At 48.9% G+C, this 18,250-nt stretch overlaps 1 protein-coding gene, 1 long non-coding RNA gene and 1 pseudogene across 2 annotated transcripts in view; 2 read left to right on the forward strand and 1 right to left on the reverse strand.

Annotated features, from left to right (window-relative positions):
- LOC129069069 (bone morphogenetic protein 8B-like) overlaps window positions 1–1,027 on the forward strand; it is a 28,005-nt gene extending 26,978 nt beyond the window's left edge. Inside the window, 1 exon segment of the mRNA XM_054571575.1 lies at window positions 878–1,027. Coding sequence (XP_054427550.1) covers window positions 878–1,027 — 150 coding nt within the window.
- A 3,194-nt stretch (window positions 1,028–4,221) lies between these two features.
- On the reverse strand, window positions 4,222–12,228 carry LOC129069332 (uncharacterized). Its single transcript, XR_008528992.1, has 3 exons — window positions 11,766–12,228; window positions 9,484–9,607; window positions 4,222–5,538 (listed from the first exon to the last, which is right to left on the reverse strand). It is a non-coding gene; the product is annotated as an uncharacterized LOC129069332 (long non-coding RNA).
- Window positions 12,229–12,324: 96 nt separating this feature from the next.
- On the forward strand, window positions 12,325–18,250 carry LOC129069469 (immunoglobulin-binding protein 1-like; annotated as a pseudogene).

The raw sequence follows: 18,250 nt of genomic DNA on the forward strand, positions 1-18,250 counted from the left end.
GACCACGCACATGCGCCCGCGCACACACACAAACACACACGTGGAAATAGGTTTCCTTTTCCCTGCTGCCCCCCGTAGCTCAGGGCTGCCTTTTGGGCCATCGGTTTGGGGCCCTGACGAGGAGCCCAGTGTAAACCCAGCTCCTGCTGCCAAGTCCCAGGATAAATATTTGTGAGGAGGCTGAAATAGCTCCTCAGTCAGGCTCAGTCAGGTGGGTGAGGCTGTTCAGGGGGAGGGCGCAGGATCAGCGCCCGTGGTTCCAAGTCCTGCAGCAGCTCGCGTGGCCGTGTGCCCTCGGTTTCTCCACCGGCCAGAACGAGACTTGCCTTAGAAGCTGCTACGAGCGGCGAAAGTGCTCTGGGAAGTAACGGTGTTGAGCACCCAAGGGCGACCCTGGAAGCCTGGGCTTTATCCAGTTATTCCACGAACACTCGCTGGATCCCAGGAGGGGGACCCAGACGGTATTCAGCGAAGGTGGATGAGACATGATCAGGGACGTTATGGAAGCACAGAGAAGAGGGAGGAGTGGAGGGGACCCTGGAAGGGACCCCAGAGGCTCCAGAGCCTCAGGCCGAGGGACGTGCCAGCAAGAGCATTGTGTGCTGGGGACCAGCAGGGTCTGAGGGTTCGAGGGGCGTGGGCGTGGCAGGGAGCAGGCAGGTGCCTAGGCTGTGCCCTAAGGGCCTCAGGGCTGGGAAGGGAAAGGGTCACGGGGGCGGGGGGGGGGGGGGGGCGCAGATTTTCTGTGACACCTGCGCTGGCTGCAGGTCTGTGGAGCAGGGGAGGGGCAGGCAGGAGCTGGGGGCCCGGGCTGGGCGGGCCCTGGGAGAAGTCCGTGGTGCTCACGCCTCTGCCTGCCGCCCTCCTCCCTGGCCAGGTGCACTTGATGAAGCCAGACGGAGTCCCCAAGGCGTGCTGCGCGCCCACCAGGCTGAGCGCCACCACCGTGCTCTACTACGACAGCAGCAACAACGTCATCCTGCGCAAACACCGCAACATGGTGGTCAAGGCCTGCGGCTGCCACTGAGGCCCCGCCCCCGGCCGCGGCAGCGCCTCCCACCGGACCGGCCCCTCTCCAGAGGCTGAGACCGGCAAATGCCACTGTAGGTGGGGAAAGTAGGGTTCTCCTCTCTCTGCGCACACACCGACAGCGTCTGATTGGTCCTGTCCAGGCCCCTCTGCCCGTTCCCCCGCATCTGTGGTTTGTCCCGCCCCACCCTGTAGGGCGTGCTGGCTGTGCTGTCTGCAGTCAGCACAGAAGGCCTAACTTAGGACCTGTCCTTGGCCATCCTGGCCCATCTGTGAGCAGCCCGGGCCGGTCTGAGGAGAACCTGGAGTCTAAGGCTGGGTGGTTGGCTTTGCATCACTCGTCACAGGGTTCAGGTGTGGGACCAGAATCTGCCCCTCCCTGGGGCAACATCTGGCATTTCTGAGGCTTAGTTGGACATGTACATGCCCTCAGGGCAGTGTCTTATTGGGCTCCTAACTTGGCCACCAGCAGTTCGCACATTAGGAAAAGAACAAGCTGGATGGGTTCATGCCCTGGGCCTGCCCACCCCATGCCTGGGGGAGAGGTGGAACCCCAGAGAAGCAAAGAGTCTTGGGGTCTTCCAGTTCCCTCGCTGGGGCTCAGCGCTGAGACAGAGGTGACTCTTAGCAGAAGCAAGGACAGTATGTGCAGCAGGTGGTCCTGCAGACACACAGCACAAGACGTCCCTGCTGCCTAGCCTCTTGCCCATGGCCATCAGTAACCACTGGGTTCTCTGCCCCGTGAACCTAGCCAGGGCCCTAAGACCTCAACACGAAACTCCGGGCAGCCACCAGCCGTTCAGAGTTGAAATGAGCAGACTTCCCCCGCTCCTCCCATGCTAAGGAGCAGCCCGTCCCTCCAAAGCAGAGGGCCAGGGCCACCTCTGGCCAGGCGTGGGGCAAGGGTGGCCCCTGTCAATGTCCGCTAGAGTCTGCAAGGTAAGAACAGGCTGGTCACCCTATGTGCTTGAGTCCTGTCCTGTTTCCTGGAGTCTCTCAGCCAAAGGAAAAGGCCCCTGTCCCAGGGGAGCGACAGGCAGTAATTAGGATGAGCTGGGTGGGAAGGGTCCCAGAAACCACTGTCCTCCAGTTGGAGTGTTTATTTGATTTCTGACTTGCTAAACCTGTAATCTACCTGCTGGAGCAGACAGAGTCCAGCTGCCTGAACCCTGAAGTACTGTGTCATTGATAGCTGACCCGGGGCCATTCCCACCCACAGAGGCAGAACGATTCCTGTGCCCCAGGACGCAGGACCCTGGGATTCACTCTCCACGCTGAGGACAGGCTCTGGGAGAGCAGGCCTGGAGCAGGCGGGGGCGGAGGCTGGGGCCGTGCTGCAGGACAGCAGCCTCCACACCTGGACCTGGGGGGGGCAGCGCTGGGAGCTAGCACAGAGAAGACACCCCCACCCCGCCACCCCATGTACACAGAGGACAGGCCCAGACTGTCTGGAAGATGGAGGGTCCTCCTTAGTCAGGGGCTCCGAGCTCAGGCTGACAGGGATTGGGCCAGGCACCGGCAGGAATATCAGGAGACCTGCGCTCTGGTGCCAGCTCGGCCACTGACCTGCTTGCTGTCTGGACCAGCCCACTTCCTGATTCAGGCTTCAGTTTCCCATCTGTGACATGAGCACATAGGACTCTTTCATCTCCAAAGGCCCTTTGAGCCAGACAATGTGCCTGCCACCCTGACCCTTCTCTCAGAGCCAAGTGCCCAGCTGCCGTAGGTCATGGAACCTGCCATTTCAGAACTTTATTTAACAGCTCTCTCCTCCCAACATTGGTACAGTGGAGGCTGGAAACTTCTGACAGATGTCAGTGTTTCGTCTCTTCCATGCCCAGCACAAAACCGGCATGGGCTGGGCGTGCCAGGAAAGTGTGTGAAGCAAATGTTTTAAAGATGCGCACTGCCTCGCCCATCAGTGCGCGGTACAGCGGTCTCGGCCTTCCTGAGACTTCCAGCTCCTTCAGCCACACAGGCGGCCACCGTACAAAATTCCAACAGAAAAGGCCTTGGCAAAGGAAGATCATTATGGTCCCTAAGCCGACGAAGTGGCAGTGTGGAGTTCCCAAGGCCACCTCATTTATCTGGTTGCCTCTTTCACCCGTTACATTCAAGGCTGCACGTCAGAAGCATGAATAAGGGTGGTCAACTCAAGGCTGCTGACAGCAAAGTAAACGCTGACATTAAGGGAGGATGCAAAGGGGCAGGCGAGCCGGGGCCGTTCAGTGTGGAGCAAATTGCTCTGTCCTCAGCCGCCCATCACACTCCACCAGAGTCAAACGCCGCCTTGGCCCTGATGCCAGCTTATCGGGCAAAGCCCTGTTCTTTTGTCTCTCTAGGCAGGGAAGTGGGTAACAGGCTCCAAGAAATCCCCTACAATTTCACAGGAAAGGAGGCTGTGGCCAAGAGAGAGAGGGCTTTGCACCAGCAGACCTGGCTCTGCCTCTTGTTAATTTGACTAAATGACAAAACCTGAGCTAGAAGGCCCTTCCCTTATAGAAAAGGGGTATTGCTTCTGTCCTTGCAAGGCCAAGATGGGGATCAGGTCTGTCCACAGAGCGCTTACCACCATGTCTGCACGTGTGTGGAATGAGTAGCATCTATTAGTGGTCTTATTTTAAAATAGTTTGCAAATGTGGGCCTCCTTGTGCGCAGTGGCTGGCAGGACCTGCAGCGGCCGCCCCTCCTGGGAAGCTGAAGGGAGAAACTCCGGGATTTCTCTTCTTACTGGGAGCTCTGAGCAACCATTTGACTCCCTTTGTTTTTTCCTCACTTAAGAAAATTACCCATATGCTGCGGAAGTTTTTGAAAATAAAAAAACAATACAAACATGCATAATCCCACCACAGAGGTATAACCATTGTTAATGATCCCTCTCAGTCTTTTTTCTTGGCACATATATATTTATTTTATTTTATAAAATAACACATGGATACTTTACAAAGTTAGGATCATATTGTATGCACTGCTTGTGGACCTGATTTATTCAATTTATTCTGAAAATGTTATTAAATATTCTTTGATAACAACTTGTAGTAGCATTCCATGCCTAGGCGTCTGCCTCAGTTTTCTCACTCACAAACCAGGTTTCACCATCCCTTGCCTGGAAGCCCATCCAAGCTCCACCCAGCATGGGGAAGGGGACACCTGCATGGCCAGCAGACTGGCCATTACCCTGGAATGCCTGGACCTGGCACCTGCCCCGAGTCAGGTCAACCTGTGCAAGTCACGGGTGGACGCAGGGCTGGCTTCTGGGGCAGCCCTTGCACAGCACAGGGCGAGCAGTTGTCACCCCACGGCCCCCACCCACCAGCCTCCTGGCCAGTCTGCTGGTCCTACAGACCCAAGACAACCAGGGAAGCACAGTGAGCGACAAGGTCCCCCTATTGCCTCTCCCCTTGTTTCACAGTGTTGTGAGACCAGCCCTCCCTCCTGGTGCCTCGGGCCAGCCTGCTCCATGTCCCAGCTTGTCATATTCAGACTTGGCCAAGCTGAGTACTTTACACACATCCTCTCTTCTGAATGTCACACCGGCCCCAAAAGGCTGCCATTCCCCTGGACTCACTGCTGCCTGTCCTGACAGCCATGACCAACCACCCGTGACAGGGACATGTAGTTTAAGAAGTGAGGGTCTCTGCTGGGGAGAAGCTCCACCTGAAGCCCAGCCCCCAGGCTGGCTCCGGATGCCAGAGGCCGGGCCGCAGGAGCTGGCCGGGGATGCTGGGGCCGCAGGCCAGCAGCCTCCTCCCCTCCCCGCTCAACCTGACCTCACCGGTGTTCAAGGCCCGGCCCAGCCCAGCCCAGCCCAGATGTCCCTAAATGTCGCGATTTGATGCAGAGCTACTGGCTGGGAGCAGGTGGTCATGCTGGAGTTGGTTTCTGGTGACCGATGGTTTCTCAGCCTCAGCACATGAGAGATGCTGTGAGGTGACTCAGGACCAGCAGGTGTGACGGCAGAAACAGTCTGGCTCACCCACGTCGCATGTCTGGTACCGGGAGCGAGAGGACAGAGGCATTTCTGCACCTGCTCTGACCTCCGTGGCCTGGCAGTGGCCCCGCATGGTGTGTGCCCAGGGACCGCCTGGGAAGGGCGAGCAGCAGGGGAGGAGCTCTGGTCTTTCCTAGCAGATGGCAATATAAGAGCCAGGATTTATTTTATCAGAAGAAATGCCCAGCAGTCACACTGGTGGGCCCAGGAGAGGCCCTGGCAGCAAAGGCCTAGGAAGTCCATGCCCAGCCACCCATGGTGGGGAGGGTGGCACCTGTGCCGGCTCCGGGCCCGCGGCCGCGCTTGGGAAAGAGCCAGGGGAAGCCCAGACGGTCTGCAGAGGGGCTGCTCCAGGCTGACGCCGAGAAGGGCAGTGTCTTGGACCCCTGCTTAACAAGTGCTGTGTCCCTGGGCTGCACCCACAGGCGCAGCGCAGGGAAAGAACCTCTTCACACGTACTCCCCGCAGTCGGAAATGATCACCTTCTCCTTTGGCTTCCCGTCCTTGCTGCCCTTGGCCTTTGAGGGCAGAAGAGAAAAGGAGAAACCAGGGGCGGGGAGAGGGGGGCAAGATTAAAGGGGGACTCAGGGACACCCATCCCATCTCCCAGCCTGAGCACAGGCAGCCTCCTCCAGAGCAGGTGAGCCCTCCCTCCAGGCCACAGGGCGCCTGCTCCCGCTGTCCCTCGGATGGTGGTGTCACTGACTCAAACAGGAAGAGGAGAGGAAGAGTTCAGGAAGAGCTGTTGGGCATGTGAAGCCATGTTGGGGGGTGGGGGGTGGTCTCCAAGGGAAGAGGACAGAGATGGGATGGACACTAAATGTGGGAGGAGTGACAGACGTGACTGAAAGCCCAGGGACTGGAAGTTTGCCTGGGCTGATGGTTCTCAGTGGGGTTGGTCCCATCCCTAGGAGTCCTTTGGAAATTTAAATGTTTTTGATTATCAGACACTTGCAAGGTGCTACTGGCATTAGCGGGTGGGGGTCTGAAATGCTAGGTGTCTGCAATATCCCACTTAATGAAGAATTGTCCCATCTCTAAGACTCTCAAACGTCCTGCCAGACATGGGTTGGGAAGGTCTGTTTACAATCATCCGCACCTACAATCTAATTCCATTATACATTTAAGCCCAAAGTTGGCAAGGCGATTTCCTAGGACAGGGGTCCTACGCAGGGTAACACTGCCCCCTGCAGGCTGCTTGGAGACTTCAAGGTATGTTTTTGGTCCGTACACTGGGGGGCGCTACTGCCATTAGTGGGAAGGGAGCAGGGAATCAATGTCCTGCAATGTCCCATCTAATGAAGGATTATTCTAAATCCACTTAGACTTTATGCCCAGGCAAACATTCATGTATGCAGATGAGAAAAAATATTTTCCCTCACTATATGCAACCCATTTCCCAGGGGTTAACTACTATTGATAGTTGTTGTGTTTCATATTTTCTTAAATATTCATAATGACCCTTTTACCCATAATCTTTTTTGTTTAGCCTTTTTATTTTTTAAGTATATTTTATTATGCTATTACAGTTGTCCCATTTTTTCTCCACTTTAAATGCCCTCACCCTTCAGCCTCCAACATTCCCACCCCCTTAGTTCATGACCATGGGTTGTCCATGTAAGTTCTTCAGCTTCTCCATTTCCTATACTGTTCTTAACCTCTCCCTACCTATTTTGTGCCTACCAATTATGCTTTTTATTCCCTGTACCTCCCCCCCAATTCTACCCTAACCTCTTCCCAGTTGGTAACCCTCCATGTGATCTCCATTTCTGTCATTCTGTTCCTGTTCTAGTTGTTTGCTTAGTTTGCTTTTGTTTTTAGGTTCAGTTGCTGATAGATATGAGTTTGTTGTCATTTTACTGTTCATAGTTCTGATCTTTTTCTTAGAAAAGTCCCTTTAACATTTCATAAAAGGGCTTGGTGATGATGAACTCCTTTAACTTGAACTTATCTGGGAAGCACTTTATCTGCCCTTCCATTCTAAATGACAGCTTTGCGGGATAGAGTAATCTAGGTTGTAGGTCCTTGCTCTTCATAACTTTGAATACTTCTTTCCAGTCCCTTCTTGCCTTTAAGGTTTCTTTTGAGAAATCAGCTGATAGCCTTATGGGAGCTCCTTTGTACGTAACTCTCTCCTTTTCTCTTGCTGCTGTTAAGATTCTCTTATCTTTAATCTTGGGTAATTTAATTATGATGTGTCTTGGTGTGTTTCTCCTTGGATCCAACTTCTTTGGGACTCTGAGCTTCCTGGACTTGTATGCCAAGTTCTTTTACCAGACTGGGGACGTTTTCCTTCATTATTTTTTCTAATTAAGTTTTCAATTTCTTGCTCTTTCTCTCCTCCTTCTGGCAGCCCTATGATTCAGATGTTGGAACATTCAAAGTTGTCCCAGAAGTTCCTAAGGCTCTCCTCACTTTTTTGAATTGTTTCTTCCTTGTTTCAGTTGAATGTTTATTCCTTCCTTCTGCTCCAAATCTTTTGAGTCCTGATTTCCTTCTTCACTGTTGGTTCCCTGTGTTTTTGCTTCATTACACTTGGCACAGCCTTCCTTTCTTCCTCTATTTTGCATCTGTACTCAATCATTTCTCTGAACATCCTGATCACCAGTGTTTTAAATTCTACATCTGATAGGATGTCTATCTCCTCATCGCTTAGTTCTTTTTCTGGAGTTCTGATCTGTTCTTTCACTTGGGCCATATTTCTTTGTTTCACAGCACATGTTATGTCGTAAGGGCTGGAGCCTTAGGTATCCGCCAGGGTGGGGCAGCTCATGTTGCTGCGCTGTGGCTCTGTATGTCGGGGAGGGGCCCAAGAGGGAACAATGCTGCTTGCTCAGCTCTCTCCCACTTTCCATCACTTCCCTTACTTTCCACAAGTGGACTGTGCCCTTTCAGGTGCTGATTCCCGGGTGGGTGAGCTTGTGTACATTCTACTGATTCTCTCGTGAGACCGGGAGTTTCTCCTGCCGCAACCCCCACAGATCTTTACCGCCAGAGGTTTTGGGGCTTTAGTTTCCTGCTCTGGAACCCTGGGTTGTGTGGTCTGTCTCATTCCTTAGTTGTTCCTTCTGGCTAATCCGCACTTGAATGTGGGATATTCTGGCCCACCAGCTGCCATTTGCCTGCCCCCATCTGCCAGCCCCCTTGCCACACGTCCTCCCGTCCTGGCTTCCCATCTCCACCCCTCCTACTGGTCTGGATGAATGTTTAGCTCCTTGGTTGTTGGACTTCCACACAGTTCGATTTTCTGGCAACTCTAGTTGCTTTTTGTTTTTAAATTGGTTGCTACCTTTCTTTTGGTTGTGAGAGGAAGTGAAGTATGTCTACCTATACCTCCATCTTGGCCTGACTCAGTCTGGCCTTTTTAAATGTTTATTACAGTCATAATTATACATAGTTTAAGAAAATCATTCCATGAAATTTGTTACAAAACATGAAATTCTTCTGCTCCCCCAATACCATTCTTCTGCCCTGCCAGAGGTAAAGTTCATTTCTTTCAGGTGATTATTTTGTGATTATATCTCTGAAAATACATTCATGTTCCTGCTACTTGATTTTCCCCGTTTTTGGCTATTTTAGGTCAGTTTTTCTGGAAAACGGACTCATGAAGATTTACATGAAGTTGGGATAAGTGACAAAATCTGAATATAGCCTGAAGATTAGTTTTGATTAGTGTTGTGGTGATGTTAAATTTCCTGACTTTGATAGCTGTACTTTGATAGCTTTTTTGATAGTTTTTTGGAAAAGGGCATATTTCTGTTCTTAGGAAATACATACTGAAAATATCTGGAGTCAATGGACATGTCTTCAACTTCCTCTCAACTGGTACAGAAGAGGGAAAATATATGTATATAAGTAAGTGATAAAGAACAGGGCCAAAAAGTAAATTAATGGATGGAAAAATGACATAGGAGAGGTCCTTGCACTGTTCTTACAGAATTTTTATTCCATATGCAGATAAGTTTGAAAATATGTCAAAACAAAATTATTTAAAAAAATAATAAAACCAGCCTTTGCTGGTGTGGGTCAGTATATTTGGTACCGACCTGTGAACCAAAAGGTCACTGGTTCAATTCCCAGTCAGGGCACATGCCTGGGTTGCAGGCCAGGTGCCCAGTTGGGGGGCGTGCAAGAGGCAAAACTGATCAATGTATCTCTTGCACATCGATGTTTCTCTCTCTTCTCTTCTCCCTCTAAAAATAAATAAAATCTTAAAAATGAAATAAACACAAACCAGATGGTAATTGAAATATTTTATAACTTTCAACTGTTTACTCTTTATAATGGTCCTAACGCTTTATAGAGCTTCAAAAATACCTGTTCTGCCTCATTTGCTACTAGCTTCTGGGATCCAAGATGCCTCAAGTGGACTCAGGCAGGAATAGTGTCAAGGCTGCAGCAGCTCCCTCCCCAGCTTGATTAGCCACCAGCTTCCTGGCAGTCCTGACCAGAGCCCCGCTCACCTGCTGTCACGGGGACGCCATCTGGACGCAGGAGCATCTGGATGCGGCCGGCTGGCTTGTTCCCAATCTTGATGTCCATGTACACCTGAGGATTGGACCGGGCCTTTTTTGCAGCGGGCTCTCCCTGGGTGCAGAAATCACTCGGTTAGAGAGAACTCCCTGACTCCCCAGGCGGGAGAGCGAGAATTCCTCTGAAAACACACCCAGAACCCAGCTGCAGGGAGCAGGCCGGAGCGAGCGCCCACGGGGAAGGCCTTGGGCCTGGCGGGGCTGCAGGAGGCAGAGGCCACGGCACCGAGCTGGACACCCAGTGACAGGAGCCCTCGGACACGCCCGCTGGCTTCGCCCTCCCTGCAGTCACAGAATGACACTGCCTGGCCAACACAGCTCTCAGCACCTTCGCGTCCCAGCTCAAGCACACCCACCTTACCCCAGTTAAAGGGACCATAACTTTCTCCCTCTACGCCTAACCCTTCCTATTCACAGGATGGCTGCAGTGGAACCAAGAAGGGCAGCCATCTTTCTTGGGCTCAAGTGCAGAAGACAATGGAGGAGATTGAACCTTGCTTTATGCTCCAAATGGACAAAGCTGACTAGATAAATAGAGCACTCACTACAAACTCTCCATTTGTGTGATATAGGAAACACTATTGTCTCTGACGTCCTTGTAGTGGGGGTAGGTCAGCACATAGGTATTGAACTAGGAAACCGAGCACTGGGGTTATTGAGTAAGATGTGGCTCCTGCCCTTGAAGAGCTGGCTACTCAGTGGGGAAGGGATGGGTCTGAACTGCGAGAGGCACGCAGATCCTAGAGCAACAGTCTTGCTTCCAGTCCCAGCTCCACAACTTGCAGGCTGTGTCATGTTCAACAAGTTATTTGACCTTACTGTGCCCCAGTTCTGTCACCCAGAATTGGGGATAATAATAGTACTTATCTCAAAGGATTGTCAATAGGAGTAAATATTTGTAAAGCACTTAAAATAGTGCCTGGCACAGAGTAAGCAACATTTAGACATTTGTTAAATACGTGATGCCACAACAATGCAGTAAATGCGTGGGCAGAGGTTTCCATGGAAGTCCAGAGGCCACAGAAGCCCAGAAGGGACACTATCTAACGCAACTGGAAGACTCAGATAGGTTCCTGGAAAAGGTAGCGAGTGAGCTCAGCTATGAAAGGTCAGTGGGAACTAGCCAAATAAGATAAGTTGCAAAGGTCATTTTAGGCAAAGGAACTACTTGTGCAAAAACATGGAGATTTATAGGTAACTACAAACTCTTTTGTTTTCTAGAATAAAAATGGGGACACAATGCGGAGGGAAGAGCAAGATCAGAACACGGGGAGCCCCCGATCCCTCTGATAGAGCCGGGATTCAGTGCTGCTGAGGCGGGACGCCCAGAACACCTAAGGGGGTGTCATCAGGTCTGTGCTGTAGGAAGCTCTCGCTGGCTGCACAAGACAGGAGGGCACAGGCCTGGGGCTCGGAGACCAGGTAGGAAGCTACTCACAGGAGAGAGGAGAGAGGCCAAGCCAAGATGTGGCAGGAATGAAAAAGAGACCCAGGAAGCCTTAACAGATAAAATTAGCAGGCTACGGCAATGCATGAAGCATAAATTACGAGGGGGTCTAAGATGACACTGAGGTTTCTGGTTTGGGTGACTACGTGGAAGACAGCAACATTAACTAAGGTCGGGTACTCGGAAGACCGAGGCAAAAGGAGAGGGAATTCACTTGGGATGTGCTTTGGTAATTTACGGTGACCGTGAGACATTCAGGCAGAAATATGTGAAACTCAAGACAGTGGTCAGGGTTAGGACTGGAGACTAGCACACTGAATGTTTGTGATAACCTCAAATGGGACAAAAGTGGCTGAAACTGCCCCAAGAACAGTGCGGAGAGGAGCTGAGGACTAAGGAAGGAACTCAGAGAAGCCCCACTGTTCAAAGGGTGGAAAGAGGAGAAGCAAAGGTCGGGATGGTGTATCAAGAGGCAGAAGGCGCCGAGGTAGGGAGAGGCCGCACCTGGGAGCAGGCTGACAGGAAGGGCCTCTCTGAAATCAGCCTAGGAGTGGAAGATAGTGTGAGCCTGGCGCCAAAGTCTTCAGGGAGGGAACAGGAAGGATGAGAAAGATGGTGGATGCCAGTAACAAGGGACACTCGCTGCCGTTTCTCACCTTGGACATCCCCCTCGATCCACAGCGACACAAATCCCCAGGCGCACCTCGAGCCCTACGAGGACAGGAAACCCAAAGCTTCTTCATTCAATTGCCCCATCACCACTCACATCAGAGGCAGGCGCCTTTGATCTTGTCGCCTGCAGTTCCACTTTGGGAGGCTCTCGCCCCTCTTCTTCTTTATGGGCTTCCAGAGTCTTCCTAGAGAACTTCTTCGACTAGTCGTCATCTAACCAAATCGAAGGGAAAGAATCAAACAAATGTCAAGAGATTCAAGCTATCAGCCAACTGCTAATTAGCTGCGTGGGTCACCCGAGTGTACATTCTGCGTGTGTGACTTCTGTCACACATAGAAGTTACCACTGAGGGACTCCCAGGGCTAGGGCAGTTGTCACTGGGAAATGTCAAGTCTTCAAGTCCAGGTCTTAGCAGAGGCAGATGAGAGTAAAGAGGGACTAAGTTGAGCAAAAAAGAACTCCCACTCTTGTCAAGGCAGGAAGGGCCCAGTCCACGCCTATGTCCCAGAGCAAGACTTTCATGGGGACGGTGCCTCTAGCTGTGCTGAGAATCTGCTCTCCCCACTACAAACCGCTCTATTCGTGTACGTGCTACCACCCCAGCAGGCAGTGAGACAGGGATAAAAGTGCAAAAGAGGTCAAAGTCGAAGACATGGCGGGGGGTCTGTGGTTGGCCCGACTCACCTGGTCTGGAAGAGCCTTCCTTAGTCCCCACAGTTGGTTTGGTCAGATTGACACACCGTCAACCCAAAAAGTTCAGATTCATTCTGAAAAGATCACAATACAATTTGGCTGCTTAAACCTTGTCAGGTAAATGAATGCCTGCCATTTACCTCTAGGAAGTGTTAGGCTTGCTCACAACTCATTCTAAGCTGTGGGCCTACATCCTCTCCCCTTCCCTTCAATAGCAAGCGAAGCACAAGCTAACCGTAAAAAGACCCTGAGCCACCATGCACTTCCTTTCTCCCAATAGGAAGGGCTTTTCTGGCATAATCTTTAGATCTGAAATTATAAGGGTGAATGCAGTTACCAAGTTCTGAGTCCACCTCAAAAGTCAAGATCAGCACTGAACTGGAAAAAAATGGGACTGCTAACTGCTGAGAGACACATTTCATAGAAGAGTAACGGAGAACATGGAATGAAGTATGGAATATTTCACTGTCCGACAATAAGTGATTCCGGCGCCCTCCCCCAAGATGGCAGCAGCCAGAGAAGGCAAGTACCGCCACCGCGGCTCCCCACGTTGTTTGATATCAGCAAGCAGCTTCTGGGCGAAGTGGAAGTAACAGCTGAGCCCACCAGTTCCTGGGGAAATCCAAGAGACGGTGAAAGGACTGCACCTCCTGAAGAAAGTGCCCAAAACGTTATCATAGCTTGACTTGCTCAGCCAAAATGAAGATCTGAAGAGACCATTCCCGCCCACCTGCAGTACCTGACAGTGCCGGCATTTCATGGAGCGTCGCCATGAAACAAGTCGACCCCGGCACACTCGAGAACTCTTTTTAAACTACTTAACTCAGTGCCAACACCATCATCTGGCAGAGTCTGAGTTGCCCAAAATCAAGAACAACTCAGCTGAAAATAGCACTGCTAGTTCCACTGCGGCCTGTTTTAGTCTTGCTGCTATACAGCATCTCGAAGACAGACTAAAACAGAGACACAAGCAAAGAAGAAGAGGGCGCGCAGGCTGTCTGCACCGAAGTCTGCTGTGGCAAGTGGGGCAGCAAATGATGAGCGTGTTTATGTTACCTCCCTCACCTTCAAAGGTGGATTGGCATCGCTTAGAAGAGACTGAGAGTGCTGGCCAGGAGATGAAGATCCTGAGAGAAAGACTCTTTAAAAGAGGCGTCAACTTTCTGCTCATCTCGCGAAGCCAGGCCAGGCTGCTAACGAAAGCCTTCGTTCTCACTTGGAATGTGGCCCACGCCCAAGTATTTGGAGCGGGCTATCCCAGTGTGGTATCTATGATGGTGAGTGACTGGTATGATCAGCATCAGAAGACTGAACCAAATCAGGGACATCGGGGTTCAAAAAAGTAGCTGAGCCACAAAAAGAACAGGAAGATAAGCAAACACTCTACCAAGCTGGGGAAAGGGGCAACTAGAAGGCCACCCACCCCAGGGGCTATGGCAACCCACAGAAATGCGTTAGTCTTACCACAGAATGGGACAGCAGGGGGCGCACATCCTCCCCAGGAGGGAAAGCTCTGTGGTCTTCCCCTCCCCTGGCTCCTGCTTCAGCTTCAGCTGTGTCCACCAAGGCAAAGATGCTTAATCTTGCTTTGCATTCAATAAAGTGTCAAGCAATTAAGTGTGTGTCTGTACTTTAGATGATGAACCAGTGATTCTTGTTTTGGCATTATTCTTATCATGCTGAATTACAATTTCTTAAGTGGGAAGAAAAGGGTACTGAGAAATGGCTCTGTATAATCAATGGCTGTAAGAATTCTTAAAAAAGTTGGCTGTGTAGCTCAGCTGGATAGAGTGTCATCTTGATATACCAAGGTTATGGGTTCAATCCCCAGTCAGAGCACATACAAGAATCAACCAATGAATGCACAAATAAATGCAACAACAAATTGAGGATTCTCTTTCTTTCACTCTCCCTTCCTCTCTCTCTCGTTTTCTCTCAAATCAATAAGTAAAAACACTTTTAAAAAATAATAAAAGTCCCTTCTATTACATGAGCCTGTGCAGGGGAAAAAAAAAGTGATGCTAGGAAAAAGTAAGTAGATTTTTTTTTTTTAAAGCTTGTTTTGGGTCTTTTCATGAAAATTTAAAAACATATGAAATATTTTCCCTTAATTTAATAAGACTTAGGTTATATTTATAGCTATGCCCTTGTTCTTAGAAACAAAGATGGGTAAGTTACTACTTTTATTTTCAGCAATTAAATGAAATTGAAAGACAGCATGAAATGACAACCTTATTTCATGCTTAGTCATGAAGATTGATCAGAGAGTTTTTTTTTTTTTTTTTAAATGGCCAAACATTTAATGGTTTTGTGGTAGCCAAAATTATACCTCCCAAGCCAAGATGTCTGCATTCTACTCCTTGGAGCCTGTGAATATGCTTATTGTATAGCAAGAAAGAATTAAGCTTACAGGCAGAATTAAGGTTAGTCAGTTGACCTTAAAGTAAGAATACTATCCTGGCTTATTTGGATGAGCCCAAAATAGTCACAAGGATCTTATGAATGTGAAAACAGAACCAGAAGAGATAATTTCTGAGTGACACAATGTGAGAAAGACTCACTTGGTCATCACTGGCTTGAAGATGGACGGGGCCAAGAGCCAAGGAATGTAGCCAATCTCCTGAAGGTGGAAAAGGTAAAGAAAGAGATTCTCCCCTAGAGCCTCCAGAAGGAACACAGCCCTGCCAACGCCTTGACTGTAACTTGGTGAGATCCATTTTGGACTTTTGATGTCTAGAACTGTGATGTAAGATAACACATTTGCGTTGTATAAGCTGCCAAATTTGTGATTTGTGATAGCAGCAATAGGAATTCAAATAATTTTCTTTTAAAGCACTGGAACCTCTTCCTTCTCAGTTGTTAACTGGTTTAACTTTACAACAGTGTAACTTTTCAATGGCTCAAAAGAGCCCCTCTTTTTAAACTACAGCCAAAAGCAGCAGTTTCCCATAATCACTTTCAGATACTTCATGAAATCCTGCCTCTTTTGCAAGATTCACAGCTTTACTTTACAATCAACTTACACTCTACTTGCAGTATATCGCCCTAGACTAAAAGTCAACCAATTTTCTGTAAAGGGTTTAGAGAGCAAATATTTTAAGCTTTGCAGGCTACATACAATCTCTGCTGCATATTCTTTTCTCCCCACAACCCTTTAAAATTATAAACCCCACTTAGTTCATAGGCCATACTAAAACAGGCTGCAGGATGGCTCTGGCCTATGAACTGTAGTTTCCTGACCTCTGATGTAGATACGGAACAGTCAGGGAAAGATAGGCCAACAAAGATGGCTGGTATTTATTCAAATATTGAGCGGGGAGAATATCTAAATAAAAATTAATTTGATAGTCGGTTCATAGTGAACATTTTCAAATAATGACAGCGTTAGTAAAAAGCAGAGATTCCCAGCCATACAACGTTGTCAGTAGCTGCTGCAGTATCCTGCCTTCCCCTCGAAAAAGTTCATACCTGCTGTTTAACTCTTCTTGTAGTTAGCACTTAAACACTCAGTAGCACAGGCTAAGGAAAAAAGACATTTTTCCTTCCTGACCCCCTAGACTGTATGTGCATACTTAACAAAGAACATACACTAACTGCTTGTTAGAGCTGGTGGTATACCACAGCCATGTGCCCAGCTACGGAGACAGAGAACATACACAGGAAACAGGAACTGGCAGTGCCGGGTCGGAAGGCTCCGAGTTCTGCAGGACCTGGTTTCCACGCTCTCACTACATGAGGGGAGCTCTGAACCAGAACTTCCTACCTCTTGGCAACTGTCAACACCAAGCCCCCGTAGAGGGTTGAATGGTATCCCCCAAATTTCTCACCTACCCAAACGAGGTCTTTACAGAATAATTAGTTAAGATGAGGTCATACTGGACTAGGGTGGGCCCTAAATCCCATGAGTAGTGCCCTTATAAGAAGAGAAGACACAGAGAGATACGCACACAGAAGTCCATGTGAAGACGGGGCGGAGATGGGAGTAATGCCGCTACAAGCCAAAGAATGCCAAGGATTGCCAGGGAGCCACCAGAAGCCAAGAAGGACAAGAATCTTCCTACAGTGTTCAGAAGAAGCAAGGCCCTGCCAATACCTTGATTTCGATTTCTAGCCTCCAGAGCTGTGAGAATAAATTTCTATCAAGCCACCAAGTTTGTGGTAATTTGTTATGGTAGCCCCAGGAATCTACTATACCTACCCAAATGAAGAGTGACACCTTCTGTAACCAATGGTAACAGAAACACGAGTCAAACAGTAAGCAGTGAAACGCACCTCTGCAAACTCAAAATCAATGAGAAGCACTTCTCTACAATAGCAGAAATGAGCAGTTAATTATGTGAGCAATAGGAGGAAGCAGGGCATATCCAGGTGCCATTTAAAAAGAGAAACTCTAATTTTTAGACTTTTCTTGGTTTAGTTAACAATGTTTCCAGAAATATTAAAATCATTTTAAGTTAATATAGCTAAATAGTGACTAAATTTTTAAATTTCGTATTATTCAATTCTACCACTATACAATTTAAGCCTTGAGTTACTATTCAAGCACTGTGATAATCTTTGTTTGCAAGACTTATAGAAAGTAGGAAAAAATGTTGATTTATCAATTATTCATCCCAATTGAGCATTAACTACTTACAGAGTGCTGACCTCACGACTGAGTTAGGGAACTACTAGAGACGGCAGCACAGGTATTTTAGTTGGCAGAGCAAGAGGAGTAAGAGTTACTAATTTACAGAATGCAGGGATAGAAGGGCCCCCAAAAGCCAGCCTTACCATTTTATTGAAGAACTGAAGAACTTGTGCCCTGATTGGTGTAACTCAATTGGTTGGGCGTCATACTGCAAAGCAAAAGGTCGTTGGTTCAATTCCTGGTCAGAGCACATGCCTGGGTTGCAGGTTCAGTCCCCAGCTGAAGTATGTACAGGAGGCGGCCAGTGTTTCTCTCTCTTTTCTTCCTCCCTTCCTCTCTCTCTGAAAAATAAATAAATATTTTTTAAAAACTGAAGGACATAAGGCTCAGAGAGTTTGTCACACACAGAGTTAGTAGCAGAGCTGGGTCTAAAACTCCTACCTGAAAAAATAGAACCATTCACTATACCTCTGATACCAACTGAAGGAAAACTCATCCAGCTAAGCAGAGGCCAAGTCTCCATTGTCAAGACTAAGTTTAACTGCTGACCTCTGCTTTTTAAAAGCACAGCTGCCAAGAAGGGAGGTCTGCTCAGCAGATGTGGTGGGGTTCAGGGACCCAGCAGGCATTGTGAAACAGTAACGAGAACTTTCAAGATTTTTCAGACTGTCTTCTTACTGATTCTTACTACAGTTTATAGGTTAAATGATCAGAAATCAAAGCCCCCAAACGGTTCCAATGTGGAGAAAGCCTTTCTTCAAATCAAACAAATAGTCCATCTCTGTCAATTTCAGCCCATAACCATACCGCCATCTTGGCTTTGTTATCCTCAAAACATTCCTTTTCCATCACCAAAAGTAGTGATGTTGACCTATAGAGACATCCTCCTTAACTTCACTACATACCGAACGTATACAGAATATACATGACTTAAATGTTTTTCACCCCAAGTTCCTACCCTGGCATTAGGAATCTAAACATGAGACACTGAAAAGACTCATCTCTTCCATAATCCAGTGGAATCTGAATATCTGTGATGTCTCCAAAAGGAATAAAAGCAGCATAAAGAACTTTGTTGTCCACCTCCTCTGCTAGCCCAGCAAGCACTTCCTGCACTAATGCGCTCCACACTTTTGGTATAGCTCCTGCAACAACGTGTTAGCAAGATAGCGGCAGGGAGGAAAAGAAGGGGTCCCTACAGTCTTTCGGGAATACAAAATGACTTCTCCCCATTCCTCTTCAGGCCTCCATCTAG

Source organism: Pteronotus mesoamericanus, unplaced genomic scaffold, assembly GCF_021234165.1.
Source record: "Pteronotus mesoamericanus isolate MK-2021 breed Mesoamerican mustached bat unplaced genomic scaffold, CSHL_Meso_final contig_221, whole genome shotgun sequence".
Taxonomy (NCBI): Eukaryota; Metazoa; Chordata; class Mammalia; order Chiroptera; family Mormoopidae; genus Pteronotus; species Pteronotus mesoamericanus.